Genomic DNA, 18,735 nt, shown 5'->3' with positions numbered 1-18,735 from the left:
AGTCTCTCATTCTGTGGGTCGAGGTGTGGCCTCCAGAAGGTCCACTCTCTGGGGAGGTGGGAATGTCGGCCTACCCTCACCTCTTAACCTCAGGGAGGGTGTGAGATTGCACAAAGGGAGCAGACCAGGGGCAGGAAGGGGCCTGGTGGGCCTTGGCTCTGCCTAGGGACTGTAGGGGATACCCTGCTGGCACTGGTGCTGGGGCTGGGGGCTGAGGGCGTCTGACCACAGCATCCTCCTCCTTCTCTCTAAGGGGCTGTAGCTGGGCAGAGGCTCATGGCTGCTTTCCTCTCCCTGAAGAGCCTGAGCTGTCCTGCTGCTGCCCCTTCCCCTGGGATGAGAGAGAGACAGGGCCTGGGAGACACTCAGAGAACCAGAGAAAAGGAAGAGAGAGTGAGAGACAGAGACTGACTCCTAAGGAGATGCCGGGGGGCGCTGACAGAGGCAGGGAGCTGAGGTGGGAGAGCAGAGGCCTCAGCCAGCCAAGATCAGGACCACGCCCCTCAGTACGAAGATGGGGGCTGGGGACCTGTATCACGGCTCTCTTTGCACTGACCACATGCGAAGCACTTTTGCAACATAGGAAAAGAAGAAGCCAGATTGATGAAGGAAGTGCTGGGTCACTTGGGGTTGGGTGGGTTTAGGGAAGACTCTCATCCTCCCTCTGTCCTCTGAAGGAGCCTGATCGTCACTCTCTAGGTGCCCAAGAGTTCCCCGAGGTGGCCCCTCCATAGGGCCTCCTCTCTGTCCTTGACGGTGCTGCTTGTCTGCTCAAGCCCCTGGAGGAGAGCAGGGCGATGGGGCTGCCCCTGCTGCTGCCGGTGCTGCTGCCGCTGCTGCCCCTGCTGCCGGCATCTCTGCAGGCTGGTGAGTGGCCAGGACCACGCTGGCTCTGCCCAGGGCCACGGGAGGAGCTCCCAGGAGGGGCTGTGGCCGGGTGTCTGGAGAAGGGGTCTGCTGGGGTAACTGGCCAGGCCTCCCACGCCTAACCAAGGGCTGTTCCCATAGTGCTGGGTCCCCCCAACCCCTCACCTGTTCCCTACCCCAAGCCTGGAGAGGGGGACACCCAGGCCAGAGGGACAGTCCTACCACCTGTCACACTACTGCCCATGCGTGAGGCTGCCAGATGATCTGGGATTATCTTCTTTGTCTCTCCCGGTGGCTTCAAAGTCTCTCCCTCTCCCTCCCTCCTCTAGGTTACTGGGCAGAATCCAGTCCAAAGGTTGGCTCTGGGGTCAACCAACCAGAGCACCTCTCAGCCCCCGAGGGTGGCTCCATCCACCTCCCCTTCTCCTTCTATTACCCCTGGGAGTTAGCCAAGGTTCCCAGGGTGAGTATAGCCTGGAGACGGAGGCACTTCCATGGGGAGTACATCTACAACACCACCCCGCCTTTCATCCGTGAGGATTACAAGAACCGGCTCTTCCTGAACTGGACAGAGGGTTGGAAGACCGGCTCCCTCCTGATCTCCAACCTGCGGAAAGAGGACCAGACTACGTACTTCTGCCAAGTCCAGTTGAACACACTGATGAACGGCAAGCAGCAATGGCAGTCCATCCCAGGGACCACACTCATCATCACCCACGGTGAGTCCTGGTGCCCTGGCCGCTGCCGCACCCACCAGAGGGTCTTGAAGTCCACTGGCGCCCTTGTCCCCCAGGCCTGGCCCAGGCTCCCCTCTTCCTGACCCTTCTCTCAAACTCTTCTTCCTTCCCTCCACTCCTCTGCAGGCCTCTGACAACTTTCCCCTTTTCACCTTAATCTTCCCCAAACCTGCCTTCCTTGCCCCTCCCGCTCACTGCTCCCTCCACATCCAGCCCCCACCCCCCCTCCCCAGGCCTCAGCATCTTCTGGGCTCCCCAGTTATCCTCCCTTCTTACTCCAAGCTGGGACTCCAGCCCTGCCCCCTGCCCTTGCCCCACATTGGGGGACTTGATTTCTCCAGATGTGGCCTGCCTCCCCTTGTCGTGAGTCCATGTGCGGAGTCCCAGCTCACCCCATATCTATATCTCTCTACAGCCAGGAGCTCAGCCAGACACACACGGTAGGCCTGAGGAGCCCCCATACCCTGGCAACGCCCATCACCTGTTACCCAACCTTCTCGCTTCCTCCTCCCCCGCCCCCAGAACATGGCCCTCAACACTCCCACCTCCTCCCTCCTCTTTCCTCTCCTCTCCCATCTCCTTCTTCCCCCATCTCCATCCTCTTTACCCTCCTTGTCTCTCACCACCCCCAGCCCCACCTCTCCCTGTGTTGCTCAGTCACACTGTCCCCATCGTCCACGGTGATCCTGCTCCTCTGTCCCCATCATTAAGAGGCATGTCTGCGGCAGCAATCACGGCAGCTCCCGCCTACTGCGCACTGTGTCCCTCTGAACATCCGGGTGTGCATCACCCCAGTTAGCCTGCACCGCGACCCCACAGTAACAGTAGGCGCTGCTCTCATCTTCCCTTTACAGATAGGGAAACCGAGGCTCCCAGACCTAACACCTGCCCAAAGTCGCCCTCAGGGTGCAGGAGGGATCTGAACCCAGTTTAACCCCGGAGCCTCCCCTCTTAACCATTAGCCCCTCGGCCTCATGTACTGACTGCATTATCTTGTCGTCCTGACCTGTTTTTAACCTAATAATCCTAATAACCTAATAATAATAACCTAATAATCCTAAAAATAGGTCTTCCTCTATTTCTCAGTGGGGTGTGGGAACTTGAACCTGGGTTTATCTGTCTCCAGAGCAGAGGGGGGAGGAAATAGGAGTGCATTGTCTGTAGAAAATCTTTTAGAAAATAAAGATCCACTAAGTCCGTTTGCTTTTTATAATCACTTGTGCTGCCAATTCTAAAGGATGTCAGGGCTGCATTTCTGCTCCCGTGGGAAGGACACTCTCTGTGCCTCCCCCTTGGTAAACCCCTGCCCTGTCTGGACCACCCGGCTGGTTTAAGGGCAAATAGAAAGTGGCTCACCCTGAAGACAGCCTTGGATTTACACTGTCCGCGCCTCCCCCTGTTCCCTTAAGTGGCCTCTGAGAGATGTTCCCTCTCCTTAGATCCCTCTGCTTCCTTCCTGATTCTTCCTCACTTTTCTCATTTCTCCTTTCAGTCACATTCACTACTAGTTTTTCCATCAATAAATTAATTTTTACAGTTAATGCAATTAATTGGATATTCATGCTCATTATTTTTACAAAAATACGGGAAAGTAATAAAAAGAAACATTTTTAATCCAAGTGAAGCACCACCGTGCAAGAACATCACACTAAAGGAAGATTTGTAGCAAATACAACTGATAAGTTTGTGGTTGGCTTGTTGACTTTTTTTACATACAGATGTTTTATTTTTTTAGCGAAATGTAATTGTTCTCCTTTGTAATTGTTCTCTTTTATTTCTAAGCCCAAAATCCCATATCCCACTAGGGATTGAAAATATCTTAATTTCTTCTAATTTTTATATAATTTAATTACTTTTCACAATAAAATTCTTTAATATAGTGAGAATTTCTATTGGTGTTACCACACAAAATTAGGGTTCTCTGCCTGATGCATATAACCAAGCCAATTAATTACAGCATCAGCCTTTGGGAAAAGAGATCAGCTTTATTCTAAAGTCAATCTGCAGGGAGAGAGGGGTGTGTGTCCTCAGATCTGTCTCCCTGATTCAAGAATTGGGGAAAAATTTAAGAGGTTAGAGAGAACAGGCTGGCACGCAGAAATGATGGTGGGACAGGTTTTGATTGGTGAGCTTCAAGCATTTATGGTAAGGTTTTAAACATTTATGATAGGGTTCTAAACAATTATGATGGGGTTCTAAACATTTTTGATGAGGTGGGGAAGGAATTTTAACACTGGATCTTCCTGAATGAGGGACCTCTCACTCTGATAAGAATCTGACTTTCAAGTTCTGGTCGTGTCCCCTTCCTTGGGTTCCATGAGAAGGAGGATCTTTGGTTCCAAGGTCGTTTCAGGTCAGGATTTCTTCTATTGCACATGCCCTGGCTATGTGACTTGGCAGGTTTTCTGAATCTTAACTACTCTGTTGATAAGAGACGGGGTCAGTTGAACTGGTCCTGGAGGGCCCGTGGTTACATTGGCATATGGTGTGAGGTAAAGAATTAAATTGATCTTTATATCAAGAAACAAATCAGTTGTCCCCACCCCATTTATTGAATATTTTTTCTCTTCTCCATTGATTCATAGGCCTGGCTTTTAAGTTCTTTTGTAGAATAGCACCATTTCTGGTCTGTCTCTTCTGTTTCACTGGTCTGTCTTCTCTTATATCACTCCCTCACTGTTTTAGTTATTGTAACCTTATCACGTTTCAGTGGCTGATAAGACTATTTCCATCTCAACCATGTTACTTCTTTCGCAAAAACTTTGTTATTGTTGCCTGCCTATTCTTTTACATAAATGTTAGAATAGGTTTGCCAAGTTCTCAGAAAAACACTCATGCAGATTTCTTACACCAGAATTGCGTTAAACCTATGAAGCAATTGACAAAAAATGGAAATCAGTGTAATATACAATCTTCCCACCCAGGAATGGGTCCTATTTTATGTCGCTCAGGAAACCTTGGAAGTGTTCTTCTAAAGATTATGTAAATGTCTCACAAGACTTTTTCCTATATAGTCTGTATTTTTATTATTAATGTGCAACATTATTTTTGAATGTTTATTTTTTATAATTTTCATTGTAAAAGTAATGCATAAATTCTGTCCAAGCTGGTGGGTTACTTGCACATGTTTACCTCCATGCCTTCCAAAATCTACTAAAATGACAGCAAAGGGAATTTTTTAAAACAAAAATCCACAAGGACAAAAAATATGTGAGCTAGACTGAAAAGAACAAGATTTGGGGAGCTGGACACAGACACAGATAGACTAATGTAACTGGCTTAGGAGACCAGAGGAACTGAACCCTAAGCCAGCAGTGGGGAAACCCAGAAGAAAGGCGATTTATACCACAAAACCACCCGCAGGGAGGCAGGAATGGCGGCCCCAAGGACCCCTGGATGCGGGAGTGAAAGGGTCTGAGAACTGGAGGACCAGTTGAAAATCGATTTAAGAAGCAGGAAACCTCCATCCCCTCACCTCCCACCCGGCAGAAGACTGGAGATTTGCTTTCCAGAAAGGATGAACCAGAGGGACACAGTGGGGAGTACCCTGGGCATACTGGGGGTAATGGTTCAGTTCTTCAAACTGGAGACTTGGTGAATTGACAAACCCTAAACACCTCGACCCCTCAGATGTCTCCCAGGACTCAGGCAGCCAGGCTGGTATCCCCCACCGTGGGCAGAACACCAGGGGATTCTTCTCTGGGAAATCTATCTGATGGGCCCAAAAAAGATCTAGAAATCTAACAGATCACCCTACAGCCCACTAACTGACAAGCACTTTCTACCATACCACTCACACAGCTTCTAATCTGCCGGCACTCTGCATGCTGGGAGCCAAGGGTGCAGGGGAGTGGGGTCTCAGCCTCCCAACAAATCCCCCAGCACTGAGGATGCACCCTCATCTCAGCTGTGCCTGGATGCTCAGGTTAGAGACGCCATTTTCAAATATACTTAAACTAAACATTTAAGGAAAACTTCTCCCATGAAAGGCAGAGAGCAAAAGAAATGGGGGTGGGGGGAGCTGGAAAAAAACAAAACAATGGAGGGAGAGTAAAACTTTCAAATAACTATCATTCTCAGGAAATTAAGAGATCGCATGCATGTCACAAGAAAGAGTGCTTTACAAAGGAGCTTTCCAAACAGTAAAAGAGCTCTTGGAAATTAGAGACGTAATAGCACAGATGGAAAACTCAATACAAGGATGGAAAGAGGAAGTTTGTGGAAATCTCCCAGAAGGTGGAACAAAAGGTCAAAGATTTGGGCTCTGTAGTGGGTTGAACAGCAGCCCCCAAAAGATATGTCGACATCCTAATGCTGAGAACCTGTGAACGTTACCTTACATGGTAACAGATGTGATTCAGTTAAGGACTTTGAGATGAGGAGGTTATCTGGGGTTAACTGGATGGGCCCTAGATGCAAACACCAGTGTCCTTAGAAGAGAGAAGCAGAGGGAGATTTGACACGGATGGAAGAGAAGGCAATGTGACCACGGAGGCAGAGACTAGAGTGATGCAGCCACCAGAGGCTGGAAGAATGAGAAACAGGCTCTGCCCCAGAGCCTCGGGAGGGAGGGCGGCCCTGCTGACACCTTGATTTCCAACTTCTGTCCTAGGACAGTGAGAGGATAAACTTCTGTTGTTTTAAGTCACCGAGTTTGTGGTAATTTGTTACAGCAGCCACAGGAAAGTAATACAGAAACTATAAGGAAAGATTAGAAAAATTGAGGATTGGTCCAACAGGTCCCACCTCTGAACAATGGAAGTTCCAGCAACAGAGACGAGAGAAGGCCGTGGGGAAGAAAATATCAACAAAATTACTCTAGAAATTTTCAGAACGAAAGAACCCAGTGAAGGGGTAAAAGTAAAAAGACCTAGCTCTAGGGCACAGCAACATGAAATTTCAAAATGCCACAGATAAAAAGAAGATCCAACCATTTTCCAAGGAGGAAAGAAAGAAGCCACATACGGAGATTCAAGCATCAGAATGGTCTCAGGTGTCTCAACAGCAAGAAGGGAAGCTGAAGACAATGGTTGAAAGCCTGGAAATTCCAAGGGAAAGTTATTTCATTCATTCATTTAACAAATACTGATTGAGGGCCTACTGTGTGTCAGGTGCTAATCTGGGCACTGGGAAAACAGCAGTTAAAAACAAAACAAAAGAAAACAAAAATGTCCTCAATGATGGAATACACTTGAGTGTGGGAAGAAGACTAAAGAAAGCAAAGAAATTAATTCTGTCTGTGTGTCAGGTGGTGGTGAAAAGAGAAAAGGAGAAAGCAAAGCAGAATGGGTGGGACAGAGGTGGCTAGGGGTGTTACTTTATACAGATGGGACAGGGAAGGCCTCTGGGACATTAGTCAGAGTGCTGGCAGGAAAAGCCACTCAATCAGGATAATGGAAGAGAGTTTTGCGTGGGACACGGGGTAGGGAAACCAGTCAGGATGGTGAGACCCCTGGGAGCAGCACAGGCCTAAGGAGCAGGGGAGGGAGAAGGTATTGGAGCCCGGAGAGGACTGGAGTACACGAGAGGGCCCAGAGAGGAGCTCTGGCCTCTGGGGAGATGGAGTCAACGTGATGATTAGTTTTAAGTGTCAGCTTGACTGGGCTAAGGGATACCCGGAGAGCTGGTAAGACGTTGTTTCTGGTTGTGTCTCTGAGGGGTCAGAAAGGGATGAGCAGTGGGTGGGCATCATCCAACCCCTTCAGGGCCCACACAGAACAAAAAGGTGGAGGAAGGGCAAATTTGCTCTCTGCTTGAGCTGGGACATCAGTCTTCTCCTGTCTTTGGAAGTTGAAGCTCCTGGTCCTCGGGCCTTCAGAACCGGACTGAGACTTACACCATTGACCTCCCTGGTTCTCTGGCCGTCAGGTTTGGACTGGAACTACACCATGGGGTTTCCTGGGCCTCTAGCTTACAGGCAGCAGATTGTGGGACTTCTCAGCCATCATAATTGTGTGAGCCAATCCCTCATAATAAAACTCTTTCTAGATCTCTGTGTATCCTCTTGGTTCTATTTCTCTGGAGAACCCTGACTAATACAATACCTGTCAGGGAGGGGGCCAAGGGCTATGCCCTGACCTACCCTCCCCTCTCCCTCTGTCTCCTGCTGGTACTCCCATTGGCCACTGAATAGGAACCAGCCAGCAAGAGAGCCCATGGATAGAGTCCACCAAGACCAGCCTCCAAAGGCACAAAGCAGGGTAGAGAAGAGTTGGGGGATGGATCTAGAGAAGCCAGCAGAAAAATCCAGCCTAGGCACAGATCTGTAAGAAGTGGGGGAGAGGTCTGGGGAAGAATATTCCAGTCAAGAGGGAACAGGAAGGGCAAGGCTGTAAGGTGGGACAAGTGTGGCTGAAGCAGATGAAGAGGCTGAAGGTGGCAGGAGGTGAGGTCAGAACAGCAGTGGAGGCCAGTCCTGTGTGGCTTTGAAAGCCAAGGAAAGAACTTGCACTCTGAGTGCCATGGGAGCTAGTGAGGGCTCCCTGCAGAGGAGTGCCGTGATCTGATCTACATGGTAAAAGTGTCACTCTGGCTGTCAGTGGAGAGTAAGACTGTCACCGACTAATTGCCCACAGGAACTCAAGGGTGGGTTCAGAAGCCTTTAACTGTTTAAGAGATGCAATCACCAGCCACCCTGATCCGGACCAAGCCTCAGCGCAAGAGCAACACCTATGCCCTTTGCCTCATCTTTAATGCTAAGATCTCCACTCTGGGAGGAGCTGAGGCCTTATTACATAACCTGCAGTGTATGTGGAAGCATGTTTTCCAGCTGAGCCTGTGCAAGGGAATAGACACCTCTCCCTTTTGAGTATTCATTCCCCATCCAAAATAACAAGTCCTTGCTTCCCTTTGTTTGGGGACAGCCACGACTTTGGAAGTGATTCCACGTGGCCTCCTATTTGCTGCAAATAGGTTCTATTTTGTGTGACAACTACTTCTGGTCGATAGTCTGATTTTAACTCCCCAGGAGGTGAACCCACTTTTGGTTTGGTAACAAGACTATCCAGATGAGCAGCGTCAAAAGCAGGGAGATTGGTGGGAGACAACGTGGCTTGAACAAGGCGACGGCAATGGCGGGTGAGATGTGTCCAGATGCTGGTGATATTTGGAAGACGGAGCAGACAGGATCTGCAGGTGATCGGACGTGGGGGGTGAGAAAGAGAGAAGAACCAAAGATGATTCTAAGGCTTTTGGCCTGAGCAGCTTGAAGGATGGAGTTCCCATTTACCGAGAGGGAAAATGGGGGAGGAACGGGTCTGGGAGGCAGTCCAGAGTTCTGTTCAGGACATCTTAAATTTGAGATGCTATCAGACAAACAGACGGAGGCATGAGTAGGCAGTGAGACTTGAGTCTGGAGCGCAGGGGGAGATAAGGCGGGACATGTAAATGTGGGAGTAATCAGCATATCGCTGGTACGTAATGTCCTGGGACTGGATGAGACTTTCTGGGAAGTGAGTGCAGACAGGGAGGAGCTCCTAGGACTGAGCTGTGGCTGCACAGGTGGGAAGACAAGGAGGAACCAACAAAGACTCTGAGAAGGAGCTGCTAGGGAGGCAGGAGAGGAGCCAAGAGAGAGAATGGTGTCCCGGAAGCCAAGTGCAGACCCGTTTCATGAAAGGGAGAATATCAAACGCTGAGAAGTTGAGTAAGATGGAAAATATGGGAGAGTAAGAGACCGAAATCCTCAATTTCAGTATTGGAAGTGAATAGATATACCTAAGACAACAAAATCAAGCAACAGCAGTGTGTGCATGTGATCTAGAAATATGAGGTTAATGCCAAAAGAAATAGCTAAACGTGCTGAAAGTTGTTGCCTCTCGGGAATGGAAGGGAATGAGGAGGCTTATGCACACTTGCTGTTTTTATAAGCTGCATGGAATTTGTTGACTCTTTAAATTAGGTGTCTGTACAACTTTGATAAAAATAAATGTTGGGCCAGCCCTTGTGGCCTAGTGGTTAAGTTCAGCGTGCTCCACTTCAGCGGACTGGGTTCAGTTCCCGGGCACGGACTTACACCCCTTGTCTGTTGGTGGCCATGCTGTGGCAGCAGCTCACATACATAAAGAGAAAGATTGGCAACAGATGTTAGCTCAGGGCAAATCTTCCTCAGCAAAAAAAATAAATAAAAATAAATAAATAAATGTTACATTTTAAAATAATAAAGGTACTAGTAATACTTGCACATAATAAAACCATAATAAAACAATGCTCAGACAACACAGATGGGAGTAAAATGAAAAATAAAATCCTTCCTCTCCACTTTATCTCCCCAGCCATTACCTCTCTCTGTGGAAATGTTTATCTTGCAGATGTAGATATAGATACAGATGTAGATGTAGATATAGATATACATAGGAATATAGATACAAATGTAGATATAGATGCTATATAGATATATATATGTAGATATATAACACAATAGAATCAAACTCATACAATTCTGCTCTAAACTTGCTATTTTTACTTCACGTACCTCAAGTATCTCCCCGTTTCGGTACACAGACATCTGTGCCTTTTTAAACAATGGCCGCCTGGTATCCCATTGTATGATGTATCATAGTTGATTTAATCAGTCTCCTATTTAAGGACATTCAGGTTGTTGCCACATCACAAACAAAGCTGCAGAGAGCACCCTTAAACACAGGCCTTTGAACATGAACGCAGCATTTCCATAAGAGAAATTCCCAGCACTGAAATCAGTGGGTCAAAGGGCATGCACTGGTATTCTACATTTTGATAGATATTCCCAAACGCATTCCCAAAGGCTGTACCAACTTATACTCCAGTTGTGTGTGAGGTTCCTCTTTCTCTAAACCCTTGTCAGTACTGGGTATTTTCCTCCACTCAGATCAGTAAGAAAACCAGCCTCTTGTTGTTTTAATCTGCATTTTTGAAAATTATGAATGGATATTAGCATCAGGGTTATGTTATCATTTTATGAAAAGAGAGAACTGCATAGGTTTCCATATTTCTATATGTTCTGGAAGCTTCTGTCTGAGAATTAGCTGTTCCTTAAACTTTAACAAGAATTTATCCAGAAAACCTCTTGAGCTTGAAAACTTTATGAAAGGTAGTTCTTTGTGTTCTCAATTTCTTCTTTGTGTATCCATTAAAGTTTACTACTTCTTAAATCCACTTTTTAAAATTTTTGTTTGTTTCAGAAAATCATCCATATCATAGAGGTCTTTAGATTTATCAACCAGTAATTGAGCATACACTCACTCATGATTTCAACAGTCTCTTTGGTTGTTGTTGGGTTCGCAAGAGTCTTGTCTGTTTTCTTGTATGTTTTTTCCCTAAATAACCACTTCTTGCATTTGTTATTCCTACCACTGTTCTGTTTCCTAATAAATTTATTCCAACATAGGTTTTCATTACTTTCTAACTCTGAATTTCCTTAGGGCTGCCTCCTCTCTGTTTTTCGTACATTTTCATTGGAAATTGACTATTTCATTCATTTTAAAAATTTCTTCGGGCCGGCCCCGTGGCTTAGCGGTTAAGTGCGTGCACTCCGCTGCTGGCGGCCCGGGGTTCGGATCCCGGGTGCGCACCGATGCACTGCTTCTCCGGCCATGCTGAGGCCGCGTCCCACATACAGCAACTAGAAGGATGTGCAACTATGACATACAACTATCTACTGGGGCTTTGGGGGAAAAAAAAATTTTTTAAAAAATTACTTCACGCTTAAAATAATGAGTGTGTAATACTATGAATTTAACTTTGAGTATAGCTTTAGTTTTGTTTTGCTTTTAATATGCATTACTATCATTTTATTTTATCTGGCATGTTAGTATATATTTTTTTCGTTGATTAATTTTTTATTTTTCAATTGAGGAATGGTATTTACACTTTTATTATTAATTTCTAATAAGAGTGGACAGTAAATTTGGTCCACACTAACCTGAAGATCTTATTGGAATTGGATTTTTTTCCTTTGGCTATTTGGTCAATTTTTTAATGGTCCATTAAAAGAAGGTACGATCTTTTTGTTGGACTTAAATATTAATTCAACCTTAAAAGCACATTCCAATATACACTAGATGTTTTACAGATGTTTTCTCACACATTAAAACAATCCTGTAAAAGGACAAACACTGTTTGATTCCACTGAAACAAGGTCCCTAGAGTTGTCAGATTCAGAGACACAGAAAGTAGAATGATGGTTGCCAGGAGCTGGGGGAAGAGGGAATTCGGAGTTAGTGTTTCATTGGGGACAGAGTTTCAGTTTCAGAAGATGAAAACATGCTGGAGACAGGTGATGGTAATAGTTGTGCAACAACGTGAGTGTACATAGTGCCACTGAACTGTACACTCGTATATGGTTAAAATGATAAATTTTAGGTTATGTGTCTTTTACCACAATAAAAAAATTTTATTAATCCTGTGATTTAGCCATTTCATCCCTATTTGTAGGTGATGAAATGAGGTTCTGAGTTCACACTGCTGATAGGTGGTAGAGTCAGGATTTAAACCGAGTGATCTGGATTCTAAGGCTTCAGCATTTCCCGTTACTCTCCTCCCTGTGTGAGAGCTTCGGGGAGTTCCTCCCCACCCCCCGTATCCCCCCAACTAGGGAACAAGATGTGACAGTCTCACTCGGATACCTCCCCTCCTCCAGAGGAGAATTTGCTTATTTCTCATGTCTCCTCAGCTGTCAAGACGACCACCCCGGGCCCCACCACCCCCACAGCTGGCGTCGGGGTCTCAGAGGGCAAAAGGAGCTCAGCGTCTTGGTCCCTGAGTCTGGAAGCTGTGGTCGGGGTGGCACTGGCCAGCGCTGTGCTCAAAATCGCAATTTTGGGACAGATAGTCTACCTTGAGTGGAAGAGAAGGAAAGGTAAGTGGTCCAGAAGCCCCGCCCTCTCTCCAAGCTACACAGTAGGTTGTTTCTCAGAACCCACCTACATCAGAATGACCCCAGGGCACCCCCGTGACGCAGCGGTTAACTGCCCGCGCTCGGCTGCGGGGGGCCCAGGGTTCGCAGGTTCGGATTCCGTCGCGCACGGACGCTCGGCTTCTCAAGCCATGCTGTGGCGGCGTTCTGTATAAAGTAGAGGGAGATAGGCATGGATGTTAGCCCAGGGCCAGTCTTCCTCAGCAAAAAGGTGAGGATTGGCATGGATGTTAGCTCAGGGCTGATCTTCCTCACACACACACACACACACACACACACACACACGCAAAAATGCACCTCCCTGCTGGGCTTGAGGTCTGGGGTTAGGAACCTGCATTTTTAACAGTCTCCTCAAGTGGATTGTGTGTCTGTCATCGAGTTTGAGAACCACCAGTCCAAACCAGGCCCTCCCCCCAAATCTGATCATTTTCCAGATCTTGTCTCTTGACTTAATCGTTTCTCATCAGTCCTCACCTTTTAGTTCATGGGGAGGGGAGGGTCTGCCCTGGAAAAAGTAAGGAGAAAGCAGAAGGGACAGGAAGTTGGCTCAGCTAAGCAAGCATTGGTTGAGCGCCCGTTTTCCAGGGCCTGGCTTGTAACTGGAGATATAAAAGTCAGTAAAGCATAGGCCCTGCTTTCAAGGACCTCAGCGGGGCAGGGAGGAGGAGGGAGCTGTCTCAAGGGCTAATTGCCTCATTTGGAAAGAGCTGTGGCAGATTGGGAGGAAGAAGCAGAATCAGAGAGGCCTTCCCAGAGGAAGTGACACCTGCAAAAAGTCTCAAAGCTCAAGAAAGAATTAGCCAGGCAAGTGGTGAGGGTGCTGTAGAGGTCACTGTCCATCAGGTGGAGGAAACCACACTGGGACCTGTAAGTAGCTCAGTGCCACGGAGGAGGCAGGAGACGGAGAAGACGACCTTGTGAATCATACCCAAGAGCCTGTGGTCCCAGAGGCCACGTCAAGCAGTGAAGTCGCAGCCTCAGCTTCGCCTCGCAGACACTCCAGTCTGCGGTGGAGGGGCCGGAGGTGGGCCAGGCTGGGGTCAGTCCAATGCACTGGCGGTGCAGACGGAGGGAACGGCGAGATCCTGGAGAAGCTGAAGAGGGGAAACCAGTGAGACTTGGTGACTGGATTGATGTGGGGCAAGGGAGTGAGGATGAGTGCCATGTTTTCAACTTGGGTGAATGAGGCTGTGATGGAACCACCAAGCATCCTAGGGAACATGGGAGGTCAAGAGAATGATGATTCTGCAGTTTGGGATATGTTATGTTTGAGATACCCGTGTGGCATCTGAGCAGAGATGTCCATCAGAAATTTGGATGTATGCTCTCACAGCTCAAAGAGAGGACAGGGCTAGAGGCATAAATTATTTATACCCCAACACCCTCCAAAATGGATTTGAAATTACTTTAAAGAAAATTTGCAATGAGAGGAGATTAGCCCCATCAGATATTAAAGCACAGAGGTGATCAGCATAGAATGTGAACCGCCTGCAGTCAATCCTGCCTCACACCCTAGCGGGGTGCACTCTGGCACACGCTATTATCTGTGCCTCAACTTACTCATCAGTAAAATGGGAATAATAGTACTTACCTAGGGATTGTCGTAACGATTAAATGTAATGCACTTAGAATAGATCCCAGCACAGAGTAAGCACTAAATGAGTGTTACACTTATAATTATTAAGCTACAATAATTAAAACGATTTGATACTGCCATATTAATACACAGATAAATCAATGGAAGAAAAGAGAAAAATCCAAATACAGGCAGAATGAAAACAGACCCAAACATTTACGAGAATTTAGTAGGTTAAAAGGTAGCATTTCCAATCATGGGAAAGAATGGATAATTCAATAAATGGTACTGGAACAATTGAGAAGCCATCTGAGAAAAAAATAATGTTATCTCCCTACCTCATACTTTGCACCAAATAAATTCCATGGAAATCAAAGATTCAAATGAGGAAAAATCTAACCTGAGTACAAGAAGAAAGTATGTGAGACTATTTTATAACCATGGGGCGGAGATGACCATCCTAATTATGACATAAAACCCAGCTAGCACCAGAGACCAGAAGTAACGTTGGCTTAAATACACAGAGTTTACTTTTTTCCCCTCATATAAAAGGATCCAGAGGCAGACAACAGAGGCCACTGTCCTTAGCACTCAGGCTCCTTCCTTTCTGCTCACTGTCCTGGATACTGGCTTCTATCCTGAAGGTTGCCTCATGGTCCAATATGGCTGCTAGGACTCCAACCATTATTTCTGGGTTCCAGGCAGGACAAAGGAAAGGACCAAAACAATTATGCCCCAGCTGTCTGTCCTCCTTTAAAAGAGCCTTCCAGAAAGTCCTATCCACAACGTCCCCCTATATCTTATTGGCTGGAGTTTAGTCATGTGTCCCACATCTACCTGTAGGGGAGCACACTGCCACTCTAAATAGAATCAAGGCCCTGTACCTGAGTAAGAAGAAGGGAATGGATATTGGGTAAGCAAATAGCGTTCTCTGCCACGGAACACGTCCAGGATTGGAGATTTGTCAGCTAGGTAAGGCCTAAGGACACGGAACACGGGAGGCCAAGGAGCTAGTGAGAGCAGGACTGGAGAGTGGAGGGCTCAGCAGGGAGCGTGGACGACCTGGGAGAAAGCGGATTATCAAGGAACAAGAGTTCAGTGAGGCCAAAGCACAGGGATGGCAGCCGGATGACGAAAGAGAGCCGGAAGGAAAGAAAGCTGTAGCACAAGGATGGCACCAGCACTTATTATTTCAGAGTTCTCAGTCTCGGTGATCAAAAACAAAGAGCAGGGTGTGGCTGAGTGGAGGGGAGGTGGCGGAGGTGGGGGCACGGCCAGCAAGCCCAGTGTGTTCAGAGGGTTGTCCCCGTGGATGATGAGACCTCCCAGGAGGGCTGAGAGGTGGAGAGGATGTCTGTGAACCGGGGGCCAAATCCCTGGGAAACGCTGCAGAGAGACTTGACGGGGGTGTCGGGGAGGCACATGGGGACACAGCAGAGGTCAGGGGAAGAGGACGGAGAGGAGCGGGCTGCCCTGCAAACACGGCCTCCAGTCAGAAGGTTCATGAGGTGGGAGAGAGAAAGCGTGGCACTCAGAGGGAAAGGGCAAGACGCTGGAGTGTCAGGGCAGGAGGGAGGGGTGGTGCCTGTGACAAGGGGAGGGAAGGAGAGGGTGGGTGGGGAAGGGCTCAGCAGTGGAAGGAGCAGGTTGGGGGATGGGCCAGGAGATAAAGGAAAGAAGGAAGCAGAAGGAAAGGTCAGAAGAGAGGGCAGGGTGGAGGGGGCGCAGGGTGCAGAGAAGAGCTGCTCTCCTGATTTGGTGTTGAGGACAATCACGGGACGCGGGTGGGCGGCCTCAGGGCGCCAGTGGGTGCCGGCTATGAGTCACAGGCCCTTCCCAGTTGGGTTTCAGCAGAGCTGCTCGCTGCTCTGGTCTCTCCAAGGATGGTCTCAGAGTAGGAGAGAGCAGAGAGGGCAGGAGGAGAGACGCTGTCCGTGGATGGCACACTGACACCCTGTGTGTCCCCCCACAGGTCTGCGCACTAAAGCCAGAACCCCAGCCAGGTGAGTGCTTGACCTCCAAGGGGGGCGGGGTGGGCAGGGGGCACTGGCTTGGAAACAGGAAGTTTCCTATGAGGACAGCAGGAGGGAGCCTTTCACAGCTGTTCTCATCCCTGACTCGGCCAATCCATGTCCCATATGTCCCCTAACAGGCCAGGCTCTTCACTTCCTGAGGCTCCACCTGCTAAAAGAAACAAACAAAAGAACATGGAGAACAGTGGACCTAAGAGTTCCAGCACTTTCTCTGATTCTTTCCCAGAATGTCTCCCTTTCATCTTTCTCTGGTGCCCCCTTTCCTCTCCCTTTCGTCACCATTTCTAAGCTTTTCCTTCTGTTCATCCTGGCTTCTCTCCACCTTGAACGTCATCCTTCCCGAGCACATCGACCTCTTCCACATTTCTGCCTCTTTCTGCTCGTCGTCCAGTCTGTCCTTTCCCTGTGACGTGGGCAAAGGGCCACAAGGATCCTCTGCCTCCAGCTCCTCTGCCTCTGTCTTTTCTCAGAGCAACTTCCCTCAGCTCCCAGCCTCGCCTCCTCTCCTCTGGACGCCAGGCTCCCCTTCCTTTCTGAGCCCTGGTCCTCCTCACCCTCCCACCTCTTCCTCTTCTCCATCCTTTCTTCTCATTTCCACATTCTCCCTTCCCGAGCTCCCTCCCTCCTTTCTCTCCCTCCCCCACTCTTGCCACCTGCCTTCATCGGGTCCCCTCCCAGGATGGCGTCTCCTCCCAGGACCAAGGCCTGAGCACCCGCCCAGAGGACCTGAGATTAGCTTCGCTGGTTTTCATTCTCCAGATTTTAGGGAGACAGTGCCAGCAGAGAGGACAGGAGCTCACCCTGCCAATTTCTCCTCTCTGCCCCCTTCAATAAAAGCCACTTCTCTAGAACAATCCACTTTCAGTAGGCACTCAGCGACCTCTCCTGGGCTACACTGCAAATTGCTTCTCAGTCCTCTTCGAGGCAGCCTCCTGAGAGCCTAAACCACTGCATTCACCTTCTGAGCCTGTCCAGGCAGGTCCCAGAGCCTCCCACAAAGAGAACCACCCCACACGGGTTTTAACTCTTTCCTGCCCAGCCTCTAAAACTTTTCCCGCCCTCCTGTTCCCATGCAGGGGATCCTTCCAGAACACTAAGAAGTACGAGAATATTGGGAATAAAGGTAAGTCCTACCGCCATCACTCCCTACTCTCCACTGTGGCCCTTCCTTCTCCCCCACACACTCCCTACCCACACAGGTGCCCCCAGTATTTTCCTCTTTCCTCACCCACCCTCCCACATGACCCTGGTCCTGACCTAGCAGATAACCTCACTACTGGAGTCCCCTGCCCATTTCCCTACCCTGGCTGCCATGCCACCTGACCCCAGCACATCTTGATTTTTTCTAGGACAATATACAGACCCTAAGCTGGATCATAAGATAAGCAGCTCAGACTAGGGCCTGAAAGAATTAAGGAGAAGCTGGAGAAGGTGGGATGGAAGGACTAGAGGGACTCTGGTATCCGTGGGCACTCAGGTGTGGGATCGCCGCTCTAAGATGGGGACAGCCCCCCCTCCACTGGCTAACCCACTTCTCTTTTGCTGCCCAGGATGATGGCATCTTCTACACCTCCCTTGCCCTCTCCAGCTCCACCTCACCAGCAGCACCTCCCCTCTCAGTGGGAGCCCCCAGGAAGAGACTCTGTACTCTAACTTAAAGGCCTAAGGAGTGGACTGAATGATGACCTCCTTAGAGTGAGCTGTGCAGAGGGTCTCAGCTTCCAATAATAACCCCGGCCAGATACACGACTCAGAAGCCAGCAGGGGTAGAAGGACCTGAGAGACAGAGCCATCTGCTCCCGCTCCCTCTTCGACTTCCTAGCCTTGCCCACAAAAATAAAAGTAGCCATAGAATTTGCCTGGATGCATCTAAGGAGAAAACTGATGTCACCTTCAACCCCGGCCCTCTCGCCAAAAATGAACTCTAGAGAGCTCACACCAAGATCCTTCCTCCAGTACTTCTGTTCAGCGACTGCCTCAGGCCAGGGACCAATAATCCCCAACACTGGTAGACAGCCCAGAACCCAAGGGCCACCCCCAATCTAACCACTCTCCTTCCCTTACGATAATAAGTAGCAGGCGTCGTGTTAAGCGCTTCACATGCATCACCTCATTTCAACATCATCAACAACCTGGTATTGGCTATGCTCACTAGAGGCATGAAAACAAGAACCAGAATGTTACAGTGCTTTTCCCAAGGCCACATAGCTAGTATGTGGCTGAGCCAGGAGTTGAACCCAGACCTGCCCTTCTCCATGTCCTTCCCAGGACTCAGGTGTCACTGCCTTCCCAGATCCCTACACTGTGCACGCCTCTCCCCAGGAACAATGATGTGACACAGTGACATGGAGGAGGAGGGAGAGAAGCCAAAAGGAAGCATCTGGTTAGAGATGACTGAAACCGATTAAATCATAACCTGTTTTATTAACACATAAACTGTACCACTCTGACTTTAGCCAGTTAACCTTGTGGCCAATGAACAACCCCAACACTTATCAGCTTCTCAGGGACCTTCTGAGAGGCTGCCCCTCTTGCTCCAAGGAAGGAGGGTGAGACAGCAGGAAGGAGACGTTAACACACAACTATTCCTCAAAGAAGGCCATGGGGAACTCCTCTGCGTCCTCTCTC

At 48.6% G+C, this 18,735-nt stretch overlaps 1 protein-coding gene across 1 annotated transcript; it reads left to right on the top strand.

Moving 5' to 3' along the window:
* Window positions 1-640: 640 nt before the first annotated feature.
* Window positions 641-17,779, top strand: LOC101401992 (paired immunoglobulin-like type 2 receptor alpha). Its single transcript, XM_087417624.1, has 6 exons — window positions 641-867; window positions 1,197-1,586; window positions 12,256-12,441; window positions 16,047-16,077; window positions 17,184-17,230; window positions 17,658-17,779. The coding sequence occupies exons 1-6, from the start codon at window positions 798-800 to the stop codon at window positions 17,660-17,662; spliced, it is 729 nt and encodes a 242-aa protein (XP_087273750.1). The 5' UTR covers window positions 641-797; the 3' UTR covers window positions 17,663-17,779.
* The last annotated feature ends 956 nt before the right edge of the window (window positions 17,780-18,735 follow it).

Source organism: Ceratotherium simum, chromosome 26 (genome assembly GCF_057802395.1).
Source record: "Ceratotherium simum simum isolate JZ-2026a chromosome 26, ASM5780239v1, whole genome shotgun sequence".
NCBI lineage: Eukaryota > Metazoa > Chordata > Mammalia > Perissodactyla > Rhinocerotidae > Ceratotherium > Ceratotherium simum.
The sequence above is the reverse complement of the archived record's forward strand: the minus strand, read 5'-3'. Positions and strand labels throughout refer to the sequence as shown.